The 12818-nt window shown below is 66.5% G+C and overlaps 1 protein-coding gene across 1 annotated transcript; it reads left to right on the top strand.

The window, feature by feature from the left end:
- Positions 1–6742: 6742 nt before the first annotated feature.
- On the top strand, positions 6743–12818 carry C1QL1 (complement C1q like 1). The gene is made up of 2 exons (XM_086766872.1): positions 6743–7449; positions 12059–12818. The coding sequence occupies exons 1-2, from the start codon at positions 6880–6882 to the stop codon at positions 12236–12238; spliced, it is 750 nt and encodes a 249-aa protein (XP_086622998.1). The 5' UTR covers positions 6743–6879; the 3' UTR covers positions 12239–12818.

Genomic DNA, 12818 nt, shown 5'->3' with positions numbered 1-12818 from the left:
CCGCAGGTCCCACTCGCGGCCACCCCCAGCCAAGCCCCCGTGGGGACAAACTGGTGGCACACCCTGCGCCCACGGCGGTGGCCACACGGCTCGGCCCGCAGCCGTCCCCTCGGCCGGTGGCGGGTGGCTCTGCGCCGTGGGCTGCTGGGTGGCACCGACAGCTCCGTTGATGGCCGTGGAGGGGGCCTGAAGGGCAGCGTGTGTCCAGCTGCAGGGGGGGACGCCCTGGCTGAGACCCCCGCGCTCGTGATGCTGCCCCATCAGCTGCCTCCGCGTGGGCTCCCGTGGGTGCCGGCAGAGGCACCAGGGCGCTGCGCCGCGTCCCCCCGGCCCCATCACATCCTGCCAGCCCTGTCACGTCCCCCAGTCCCGTCACGTCCCCCCAGCCCCGCGTGCTGAGGCCGGCCCAGCTCGGCGCACCTCCCGCCATCGATCGGGCAGCGTCTGGAGCGGGCGCTCGCCGCGGCTGTTTGAGCTGGGAGCGCGGCCCCGCGCCGTGCGCAAGCCAAATATTTAACGGCTGCAAATTGGCGGGCGGATCGATGGCGCTGCGGCTGGCGGGGCTGGGACGGGCGGCCGCCCCCCTGCTGCGCCCCCTCCCCAGCACCCACGGCAGGGCACCCGGTGGGGCGCGGTGCGGGGTCCCCGTCACGGACAGGGTGGTGGCCCCCGGTGGGGACTGTCCCCAGGCGTGGGCTGACTGGGGGCCTCAGTACCCAGGAGGGATGGACCCCTTGGGGGACGGGCAGGGGGGCTGAGTGGCACTGCGTGGCACCGGTGTCACTAGTGTCACAGGTGTCACTGTCCCTGCGTGGTCCCTGGGGTGTGGCACGGTGTCACTGCACAGTCCCCAGTGTCACAGGTGTCACCGTGACTGCACAGCCCCCGGGGTGTCACACAGTGTCCCTGTCACTGCACAGCCCCACTCGTGTCACATGGCGCTGCTGTGCAGCCCTGCGGTGTCACTGTCAGCACGGGGCCGCCGGCTGCCACGCAGTGTCACTGCAGCTCCCGTGGGCTGTCACACAGAGTCACCGTCACTGCCTGGCACATGGGATGTCACAGAGCGCTGTCATCACACTGCCCATGGCGTGTCACCCAGTGTCACCGTCACTGCCGTCCCGCAGTGTATCACCCAGTGTCACCATCACTGCATGGCCTGGGGTGTCACACAGTGCCACCATCACTGCATGGCCTGGGGTGTCATCCAGTGTCACCGTCACTGCTGTCCCGCAGTGTATCACCCAGTGTCACCGAAACTGCATGGCCCCCAGAGTGCCACCATCACTGCCATCCCGCGGCATGTCACCCAGTGTCACCGTCACTGCCGTTCCGCAGTGCCGCTGTCACTGCATGGCCCACAGCATGTCACCCAGTATCACTGTCACTGCCGTCCTGTGACGTATCACCCAGTGTCACCGTCACTGCATGGCCTGGGGTGTCACGCAGTGCCACCATCACTGCATGGCCTGGGGTGTCACCCAGTGTCACCGTCACTGCTGTCCCGCAGAGTATCACCCAGTGTCACCATCACTGCATGGCCCACAGAGTGTCACCGTCACTGCCATCCCGCGGCGTGTCACCCAGTGTCACCGTCACTGCCATCCTGTGGCGTGTCACCCAGTGCCACTGTCACTGCATGGCCTGGGGTGTCACACACCATCCCTGTGCAGGGTACCCCCCCACATACCACCCCCTGCACATCCTGCGGGCTGTCACCCAGCATCACCGCACACCCCCCGGCTGTGTCACACCCCGTCCCCCAGCCATGGGCCACCCTGGGGACAGCACGGCAGGTCCCAGCAGCCCAAGCCCCCGTGTCCCCTGACCACGTGTCCCCCTGAGGGGACTCGGCCCCGAGCTCGGCCCCGCGGCCGGACCCCGCTGCCGTTTCCTGTCGCTCGCCAGCCGGCCCCGTCAGCCGGGCGCTAATTAAGTAGTGGTGCTGGCAGCCCTTAATTGCCGCGCGGCGGGGAGGCGGCGGGCCCCGCCATGTCCGTAATGACAGGCAGCGTGAGGGGGACAGGGACGGGGGGAAGTGTCACCCCCACCTCACGCCCCCGCCTGCAGCTGGGATCCCCCCCATCGGGCGAGGGACAGTGCCTGGCGTTAGGCTGGGGCGGTGACCACCGCCAGCCCACTACTGGCCAGCCAGTGAGCCCCTGGGTCATCTGGGCAGCCAGCAGCCACCTAGTCAAATGGCCAGCCAGCTAGCCAACCAGCCAGCCAGCTAGCCAACTGGCTTGTTGGTCAGCCTGCCATCCAGTTAGCCAGCTAGCCCATCAGCCAGCTAGCCAACTGCCTTGTTGATCAACTGGGTGGCCAACCAGCCAGCTAGCCAAACAGCTTGTTGGTCAACTGGCCAACCAGTTAGCCAGCTAGCCAACTGGCTTGTTGGTCAACTGGCCAGTCAACCAGCCAGCTAGTCAACCACCTGTTGGTCAAGTGTCCAGCCAGCCAACCAGCCATCTAGCCAGCCAGATAATCAACCAGTCAATCAGCCAGCTGGCCAGCTAGCCAATCAACCAGCCGGCTAGCCAACCCAGCACCTAGCCATCTAGCCAGCCAGACCACTAGCTAGCCATCTACGAACCAATCAACCAGCTAGTTGGCCAAGCAGCTAGCCACTTGCCAGCTAGCCAATTGGCTACCAACTAACCAGTCAGCCAGCCAACTGACCAGCTAGCTAGCCAACCAGCCATCCAGTTGGCCTTCAGCCAGCCAGCTGGTTGGCCAGCCAGCCAGCGAAGCAGCTGATCAGTCATCTACCCGCCAGCCAGCCGACCAGCCACCTAGCCGTGTGGCTAGCCAGCCAGCCAGTTGGTCAACTCTCTAGCCAAGTGTGCAACAAGCCATCCATCTGTCCAACCAGCCAGCTAGCCATCTGGCCACCAGCCATCCCCCGCAAAGAGCCATCCAGCCAACCAGCCAGCAGTACCTTCTGCCCTCGTCCAGCCAGGCGCTGGGTCCTGCCTTGCCCTTGCCTGCACCCCGCAGCCCCATCCCTGTGTGTCCCTCATCTGTGTGATGAATTCCTCCTGTAATGACCTCTGCCTCCCAACGAGGCGGTGGTGGCATCCTTTCTCAGGGATGGAGGTGACAGAGGTGTGGAGGTCGCGTGGCTGGGATGGGTGCTGTCCTCCCTTGAGACCAGGGGACAGCCTGGACAGGAGGTCCCAGCCTGGTCCTCCTGCCCTTTACCTGGCTGGCTGGCTGGACGGATGGGTGGATGGACACATGGGGATGGATGGATGGGTGGATGGACAGACGGACACGTGGGGATGGCTGGCTGGCTGGCTGTATGGATGAATGGACATGTGGGGATGGATGGATGGATGGATGGATGGATGGACATGTGGGGATGGATGGATGGACATGTGGGGATGGATGATGGATGGATGGATGGATGGACATGTGGGGATGGATGATGGATGGATGGATGGATGGATGGACATGTGGGGATGGATGGATGGATGGATGGATGGATGGACGGACGGACATGTGGGGATGGATGGATGGATGGATGGATGGATGGACATGTGGGGATGGATGGATTGATGGATGCCACTGAGGTGGTGGGAACAGCAGAAGAACCCCAGGTGGAAGCTCAGGAGACCCAGCCATCTTCCAGCCCTGTGGCTCTGGGGGGGCCCCAGGGTGTCCTGCCCACCCCGGCTGGGGGCCAAGGGCCCAGCCCTGCCCTCACTGCCCACAGCTGAGTGTCCCCCTCCCACAGCCCCTCCTGGGCCCTGTCCTGGGGACACGGCACGATTTTAGGGGACAAATTGTTGGGTGCAGCTTGCAAACATCAGCTCCCTCCCCAGGCTCGGCAGCGTGGGCCGACATCGGGATCGTTCGTTATTACTGGCAACGAGTCCCAATTAGTGCTGAGCCGTCGGCGCTGCCCGCCCAAGCCACCCCGCGGCTGTGGGGCCAGGTGGCCGCTGTCACCATGCCACGTGGGTGCAGTGCCCATGTCCCCCTTCGGCCACGCGTGTCCCCCTCCCACCTGGGAGGGGAAACTGAGGCACGGCACAGCACCAACCCCCACGAAAGCCCCCGTCCCCACCCGGCCGCCCTCACCCCTCCCCAAATCCTCCTCCACCAGCTCCCCAGAGAGCGGCGGGTGGAGAGGGGGACACAGCCACCCCCTCCTCGGCTGAACCCGTGCCCCAGTGGGGCCCCAGCCACCGGTGTCCCCTCGGCGTCGCCCACCCGCCTCGCGCGTCACGCTGCCAGAGCAAACAGCCGTGGGCTGGGCCGCGCATCGATTCTGCGGGAGCTGCTGTTTGCTTAACCTTTGCAGAGGAACGGCGGCGGCTGGCGTCGAGCAGAGCCATCACCGCAGCCACCGCCGCAACCGCCGCAGCCACCACCGCCACCACCGTCACCTCCTGGCTTTGTCCCTGTCCCCTCCCGCGCTCCCAAATGTGGCTCTCTGGGGGCTGCCGCCCGGTCGCCCGTCCCCGAGTGGATGGAGCCAGCTTGGGGGGGCTGCGCTGCACCCCCGCCCCATGCAGGGGTTGGGGACGGGGACAGGGAGCACCCCGGGGTCTCCAGCCAGGGTCACCTGGGGTGTTGTCCCCATCCATGAGGCGCTGCTGCCCCAGGGTGGCGTTGAAGTCGTCCCAGCTCCACAACTGGGCTGTAGGGACACGGCCTGGGCACGTGGTGGCCTGGGGCGGTGGCCGTGCTGTGGGGACAGGGTGGCCCGTGGTGGTGAGGTGGCCTGTGATGGGCATGTGGTGGCCATGCCATGGCGACGTGGTGGCCTATGGTGGTGATGTGGCCTGGGATTGGGACATGGTGGCCTGGCATGGTGGCTGTGCCTTGGGGACATGGTGGCCCATGACAGGGACATGGTGGCCTGGGGCGGTGGCCATGCCATGGGGACAGGGTGGCCCATGGTAGTGAGGTGGCCTGGGATGGGGATGTGGTTGCCTGGGATGGAGGCCGTGCCTTGGGGACGTGGTGGCCCCTAGCAGTGAGGTGGCCTGGAATGGGGACATGGTGGCCTGGGGTGTGGCCATGCTGTGGGGACATGGTGGCTGATGGAGGTGAGGCAGCTTGGGGTGGTGGCCATGGCACGGAGACACAATGTCCCATGGCAACGAGGTGACCTGGGCCCGTGGCCCCACCACGAGGACATGGTGGCCAGGACTACGGATGTCCCCACCATGGCCACCCCGTCCCCACGCAGAGCCCCCTGCCCACTCGGGCCACCGCGGCACCGCGCTGGCGGGTGACTCACGCAGCCCGTGACCTCGGCGAGGCGTATTTTTAGGCGCTCGTTAAAAAAGAAAGATAACGAGGAGTGGGGAGGAGGAACGGACAGCGATGGAGAAAAAAATCGGGGAAGGAGCTGGTGACATGGCGGTGGCAGCATGGGGGGGACCCGGGGCTGGCAGCACCCCCACCCAGAATTGATCTGCGCCCCCCCACGCCTCGTTAAGCCCCCAGGAATAATTGCCTCCTTAAAGCTGGCTAATTGATTTTTGCACGGTGATTAAATTAAAGCCTCTGTGGGAGCTGGGGGCGGGGGACGCGGGGGCGATCGATGGGCTGACAAGTGTCCCCTGTCCCCCCTCTTTTGGTTGGGGGGCGGGGGTCTGTCCCCCGTGTGTCTCCTGGGGTTTGGGGACACTGCACGGGCGTGGCACCGGAAGGGCACGCACCCCCAGGGTGGGGGTTTTTGGGTGAGGGGGCGATGATGAGGATGCACCTGCTGGGAAGCCCACCCGTGGGTGTCACTGGGGTCGGTGCCACCTCAGGAGCATCACCCAAGGCCACCGAAGGGCCGCGGCGGTGGCACCAGGAGCAGCCCCTGGGCTGCTCTACGCCTGCGTGCGCCCCCCACCCCGGCCCCGCGTCCTTCGCTCACCCCCGGCGCTGGCGGCGGCTGTCACTTGCCATCGCGTCCCACTGTCGCTGATGGAGATGGCAGGCGACGGAGCGGGTGCAGCCGCGTGTCACGAGCCCGCGGGTGCTCAGCCCCTCAGGGATGGTGCTTTCTGCGTAGCCGTCACCCCTCAGCGTGGCCTGTCCGTCCCCACGGTGGCACCCACGGGTGCCCCATTGTCACTGCGGCCTTTGCCACCCGTGGTGGCTTCCTGTCCCACGACCCCACGGTTGACCCCGGTGGGTGCTCCTGGGTGGCGGGTGCTTGGCCACTTGGGTGTCCCCTGCGCTGTCCCACAGCGTGGGTCCCCTGACACCCTGGTCCCCGTGGGGGTGCTCTGGGGACTGTCACGGGTGGGTTCACCCCCGCGGGGACACAGGTGACAGGTCCCCGGCGTGTCCCCAGCTCCCGGGCACGGAGGTGACGGAGCTCCAGACCCCGCGGGGACGCGGCCGCCGAGTGCTCGGGGACGGAGGCGGCGTCGCCTGGGCCCCGTGGGGACAGGGCGTGGCTCGGGGTGACCACGCGGGGACGGTCCACGCAGCGGGGGGGACGGGGACACGCCGGGGCCCCCAGCGGTGGGGCCCGGGGGGGGCCGGGGTCCCACGCGGAAACCGGGGGTCGCGGGCGGGGCGGCACCGCCGGGGGGGCTGCAGGGGGCGGGGGCAGCGGGTGGGGGGCGTGGCCCAGCGGGAGAGTGGGCGTGCCCGAGGCGCGGCCGATGCGGGGGTGGGCGTGTCCGCGGGCGTGTCCCGGGCGAGTGGGCGTGGCCTGGGCGGGCGCGGGGCGCACCGGAGCCGGCGGAGCGCAGCGGAGCGGAGCGGCCACCGCCGCCGCCACCCCCGGGCCGCCCCCCATCCCCCCGCCGCGACACCCCCCCAACCGGCACCATTCCCACCCCCGGGCGACAGCGCGCCCCGGCCGGGCGGCGGCTCAGCCTGGGCCGGAAAACTTTGCTGGCGGCCGCGGCGGGGGTGGTGATGGTGCTGGTGCTGGTGGTGCTCATCCCGGTGCTGGTGAGCTCCGCCGGTACCGACGGCCGGTACGAGATGCTGGGGACCTGCCGGATGGTCTGCGAACCCTACGGCCCCGCCGCCGCCCCGCCGCCGCCGCAACCGGCCGAACGTGGCCCCCTCTCGCCGCCCTCCACCTTGGTGCAGGGTCCCCAAGGCAAACCGGGGCGACCGGGGAAACCGGGACCACCGGGACCACCGGGAGAACCGGGACCGCCGGGACCGGTGGGGGCGCGGGGTGAAGCGGGACGACCGGGACCCCCGGGATTACCGGGACCCGGGGCTACGGGCGCGGTGAGCGCGGCTACCTACAGCACAGTACCGCGCGTCGCCTTCTACGCCGGCCTCAAGAACCCCCATGAGGGCTACGAGGTCCTCAAGTTCGACGACGTGGTCACCAACCTGGGCAACAGCTACGACGCCGCTTCTGGCAAGTTCACCTGCGCCATCCCCGGCACCTACTTCTTCACCTACCACGTCCTCATGCGCGGCGGCGACGGCACCAGCATGTGGGCCGACCTCTGCAAGAACGGGCAGGTAAGGGTTGGCCATCCCAGCTTCCGGCCCCACCGCGGCGACGGGAACTGTCGCTGCCCCCCAAACACTGGAGAGGGGCGCTGGGTGCTTCCTCAGTGCGCCACATCCTTTTCCTGACCCCGGGGATGAACCCTCGGGATGCCGCACGCTTCTCCCAGCGCTGGCGGCGGGCTCTGGGTGCACCCCTGGGGTGCCTCCTCTTTTTTCCCAGCCCCAGGGGTGCATCCCCAGGGTGCCGCATCCTTCTGCTGGCAGCAGTGATGGGCTCTGGGTGCATCCCCGGGGGTGCCACATCCTTCTCCCCGCTCCGGAGATGCATCCCTGGCGTGCTCCGTCCTTCTCCCGGTGCTGATGCTGGGCTCTGGGTGCACCCCTGGGGTGCCCCATCCTTCTCCCATCCCAGGGGTGCATCCCCAGGATGGTCTGTCCCTCTCCCGGTGGCAATGACGGGCTCCGGGTGCATCCCCCGGGTGCCCCGTCCCTCTCCCAGCGCTGGGGTCACACTCTGCCACCATACCCGTGCTGCCCTGACGTGTCCCTGAGGGTCCCTCAGCCCCTTCCTTGGTCCCAGAAACGTCTCCTGCCATGGCTCTGGGTGCCTTGGGGTGTCCCTGGGGTGCTCTGCGCTCCCCGGCCATGCCAACATCCCCACTGGGACCCCTCGGAGGGGACAGGGCTCCCCTGGAGGGACAGTGTCTGCGGTGGCCTCGAGGGGGGCAGCGCCTGCCCTGCTTTTGGGGTGCTGCACCCCTAACCCAGAGCCAGCTCTGCTGCCATGTCAGGAGAGACGTCCCCATCCCTGGCCAGGCTGCATGTGGACACTGTGGGGGGGACACCCCGAGGCTGGCTCCATCCTTGCCCCCCCGACCCCATCTGTTCCAAAATCCTCCCCATCCCACAACACAGCCTCTCCATCCCGGCGGTTTTCGGGTGACGCCTTTCCCCGCACCGTGTCCCCCCCTCCAGCCATGACTCGAGGCGCAAGAGGTGGCCGTGACCCCTGAAATGTCGCCCGAGCTCAGTTCCCTTGGGTGTCACTGCTGCCGGCGTCCCTTCCAGGAGTCATCCCAGCCCGCTCCCGCTTCTCAGCATTTCCTCCCGGCATCGAGCCCTGCGGTGCCTCCATCCCAAGGACGTGTGACACCAAATTCACCCAAAACTGAGTTACCAACCCAAAAACCAGCCAGAGCCGGGGGGAAGCAGGAGCCTCGGCACGGCCACTGTGCTTCGCCCCTCAGCTCTAAAAACCTCCGAGCCGGGAGCGCAGCAGGGACAGAAACCGCTCGGCATTTTTCCTCCATCCAAACACTTTACATTTTCATTTATTGGGGTTTTTTTTTTTTGTCCCCTCAGCAGCTCCAGCCCCAAATTTTGGGGGGTCCTGCTGATGCTTGGCACTGCCGACCCTTTCTCCCAAGCAGCATCTGTGTGACTCTAGCCTGAGCAATCTCCCAAAAAACCACCTCACCCCAGTTTTCCTCCCTCAAAATATTTTTGGGGACCCCCTCCCCAAACCTCCTCCTGCCCCCCACCAAGCTCCAGCCTCCCTGACTCGGTGCGGGATCGACGCACCCGGGCGCTACTGGATGAGTTTCCAGAAGCTACGGAGCCCCTTGTCGAGAGGAACCACGCTCAGTTGGGTGCACGATGCAGCTTAATTAACCGGTTGTTAATTACTAACGAGATATCGCTGCTCCAATCTTCACAACGAAGCGGCGAGGGAGGCGAGGGAGCGCTTCGGCGGGCTGGCAGCGGCGGGAGAGTTTGAAAAAGGTACCCCCAAAATGCCTCAAATAATTAAAAAATGGGGTTAATTAGGGGGTTGTTGTGAAAAATACCCCATCCCCGGCAAGACTGGGGGGACTGGGAGGTTTCCCAGTGGATAAGGGTCGATCCCGGCATCCTCCAAGGGAGTGATAATTTGGGGGGCCCCCTCTGACCCTCCATTTTCCTCTGGGTGCTGCTGGTTTTGGGTGCAGCCCATCACCCCTGTGTCGGGGCTGAAGTTAATGAGAGCCAGGGGAGCCCTGGCGCTGTGAGGGAGCTGCTCTGGTGGTTAATTAGCATTAATTATTCTTATTTGTATTAGCCCGTAGATGAGGTGAGCTGGGTGGCGGGACGGGGGGAGGTGGTGGATGGACGGACGGGGCGGGGGTTGGAGCTGGGCGGTTTTGGGGTCCCCGTGGCGGGGCGAGGGCTGTCCCCGCTGCCCCGTGTGGCTGAAGGGGTGCGTGGCTGTCCCACGGCCTGGGGGGGGGCACGACCCCGGGGGGGGTCCCCATGGGTGGGGGCCTGGGGCTGGCCCCCAGAGGACCCTGTCTGCAGGGACACGGGGACCTGCCCCGGGGTCCTGGGGGGCACCCGCTGCCATGCCCAGGGGTCCTGGGGGGAACCCGCCACTGCACTTGGGGGTCCTGGGGGGACACCCGCTGCCACGCCTTGGGGGTCCTGGGCCGTGGTGGCCACGGCGGCTGTGGCACATGGTGTCCCCGAGGCACCGAGTGTCACCGCGAGCAGCTCAGCCTGGACATGGGAGCATCCTGCTGCCCCCTGTCCCCCCAACAGCCCCGGGCCCTCGGGCACAGCCGGTCACGTCGGGGACCGTTCCCACCCCACGGTGTCCCCAGGGCTGGTGACACCCCCCAGCAGCGTCACGGGGGGCCGGGGGCTGTGTCTGGCTGTGGCATGGGGAAACTGAGGCACGGAGCAGGATGAGGAGGGTGAGGCCATTGTGGGGGGGACGTGGTGGCAGCCCCCACCTCCTCTGCCGCCGCGATGCCAGGAGCAGCTCAGCCCGGCCCCGGCACTGCCATTTATCTTCCCTGGTTAGCGTGAAGGGCTGGCGGGCGCATGGTGACGAGGCGGCTCCTTAACGAGAGAAGACGGATGGCACTGGACGGCTCTGGCTGCAGTGGGGGGGGAGACGATGGCGGCAGAGCCTGGCGCCAAACGGCTTTTCCTAGTTCACCTTCCCCCCTGCTTCTTCCCTCTCTCCTCTTCCTCAGCACAGCCCCAGGCGAGGCAGCATCCCCTGGAGATCGGGGCTCTGTGACCGACTGAGGTTCACCGTGTCCCCCCCTGGGGACGGGGACCCTCCTGGTGGCAGGGTAGACAAGGGTGACTTTTAACAGGGTGACAGTGTCGGTGATGGCACGAGGGACGTGGCTGCGTGGGTGAGAGCAAGCCCTCTGGGACCACCCGCTGGGCCATCAGTAGGTTCCAGAGTTAACAGCATCTGACCACGCCATCACAGGCTGCCTGTGGGCGTGGGAAGCCGCAGCTGCATTCCCGAGGAGGAGAGGACCCCTGGGACCCCTGGGAACAAAGGACAGGCATCCATGGGGACACCCCTCCTTCCCTCGCCGGCTCTGCGACCCTGCAGCCACTCGGTGGTGCCTCCCTGCCCGGCATGAGCCAATTAAAAGCCCATTCCATTCGGTTGCAATTAGGAGCGTCTTCTCCCCGGCGCGTCGCTTTCGCATTTCACTTGGGATTTTACCTGCCGGCTTGTCACTGTCACCCAGCGCCACGCGATCTCCCTGCAAGGCGCCGGCGTAGATTTGATTACTCAAATAATTCTGCAGTGGCAGCAGGCTCCAGCCACGGAGCTGCTTTTCCAGGCGGTTACGGCACCTCCGGCTCTGCCGGCACCTCCCAGCCTCGTCCTCCGGCACTGAGGCAATATTTCTCGAGGGGCGCATCCCGCCGTGCAGCGGGTTGGGATCCGGGTGAGCGGCGAGCCTTAATTTGGGGGGAGTTGAGCTCAGCCCTTGCCACACGCTCATGGTCCCCATGAAGCTCATGGGAAGATGTCCGGGGGTGCGCCGGGTTCATCAAGTTGGTTCGGGGCTGGGGTCCTCTGTACTCGGCGTGGTCCTGCCTCTGAACTGGGAGCCGTGATCCATCCTGTGTCTGAGCCGTGATCCATCCCGTGTCTGAGCCGTGATCCCGTGTCTGAGCCCTGGTCCTGCATCTGAACCCGGAGTCAGGGTCCCATGTCAGAGCGGTGGTCCTACATCCAAATCTGGATATGGGGTCCTGTGTCTGAGCCGTGGTCCTGTGTCTGAATCCAGAGCCATGGTCCCATGTCTGAGCTGTGGTCCCACCTTCAAACTGGGGAGGCACAATCCCATGGGAGGCAGGGTCCTGTGTCTGAGATGTGGTTCCATGTCTGAGGCATGGTCTCGTGTCTGAGCCACAGTCCTGCATCCGAACCTGGAGTCAGAGTCGCGTGTCTGAGCTGCCATTGTGCATCCAAATCCAGAAACGGGGTCCCGTGTGTGAGCCGTGGTCCTGCGTCCAAACCTGGAGCTGTGGTCCCATGTCTGTCCCATGAGCCCCCATCCAAACCCAGAGCCGTGGTTCTGCATCCAAGCTGTGGTCCCGTGCCCGAGCCTGCTGGGTCAGAGAGGCTCTGGGCGATGCTTGGAGAAGCCATCTCCATCCGGGACCTGTTCACCCGTGGGTGGGGATCCAGGGCACCCCACGCTACCGCAGAGCTTGCGGGCGGTCTCCTTGGCTGCGGGTGAGCTGGGACCCTGGGCGTCCCACGGGATCCGAGGGCTGAGCTTGGGTAATGAGCCGGGTAACGCGGGTGTCCCCTGCGCAGGTGCGGGCCAGCGCCATCGCGCAGGACGCTGACCAGAACTACGACTACGCCAGCAACAGCGTCATCCTGCACCTGGACGCGGGGGACGAGGTCTTCATCAAGCTGGACGGGGGCAAAGCCCACGGTGGCAACAACAACAAGTACAGCACCTTCTCCGGCTTCATCATCTACTCGGACTGAGCCTGGACCCACGGTGTTGCCCCACGGCCCTCCAGCCCCACGGCATCCCCCTGCTGCTGTCCAGCCCCACGGTGTTGCTCTGCAGACATCAAGCCCCGCGGCGCCTCCCCACGGCATCCCCCAGTGACCGCCCAGCCCCACAGCATCCCCCCATGGCTGTCCAGCCCTATAGCCTCCCCTCGCTGCCGTCCAGCCCCACGGCATTCCCCCGTGGTGATCCAGGCCCCAAACGCTGCCCCAAACCCCTCCTTTCCCATTAGCTCACCCCACGGCTGCTAATTCGGGGCTGGGGGGGGGCACAGGGGGCTGGGGGACCCCCTGCGCTGCCCCACTGCACCCCTTCCCCTGGCTGCACGCCCCGCTTGGCCCCGTGTCGACCCGCTCCCCGCTGCCTCCCTACCCCCGGGGCGATGCCGGGGGGGTCCCCGCCGGCGTGTATATATGTACAGGATGCGCAGATGTTGATGCGGGTGCCCCCCACGTCCCGCCCTGTGCTTGGGGGCTGCGCCGGGGCAGGGGGGGAGCCGTCCTTGCTGCCTGACCCCGGGTCGGCTCCATGGTAAAGCAGAACTGTGACCTC

Source organism: Chlamydotis macqueenii, chromosome 25, assembly GCF_036417535.1.
Source record: "Chlamydotis macqueenii isolate bChlMac1 chromosome 25, bChlMac1.mat, whole genome shotgun sequence".
Lineage (NCBI taxonomy): Eukaryota > Metazoa > Chordata > Aves > Otidiformes > Otididae > Chlamydotis > Chlamydotis macqueenii.
This window is presented reverse-complemented; position numbering and strand designations above follow the sequence as displayed.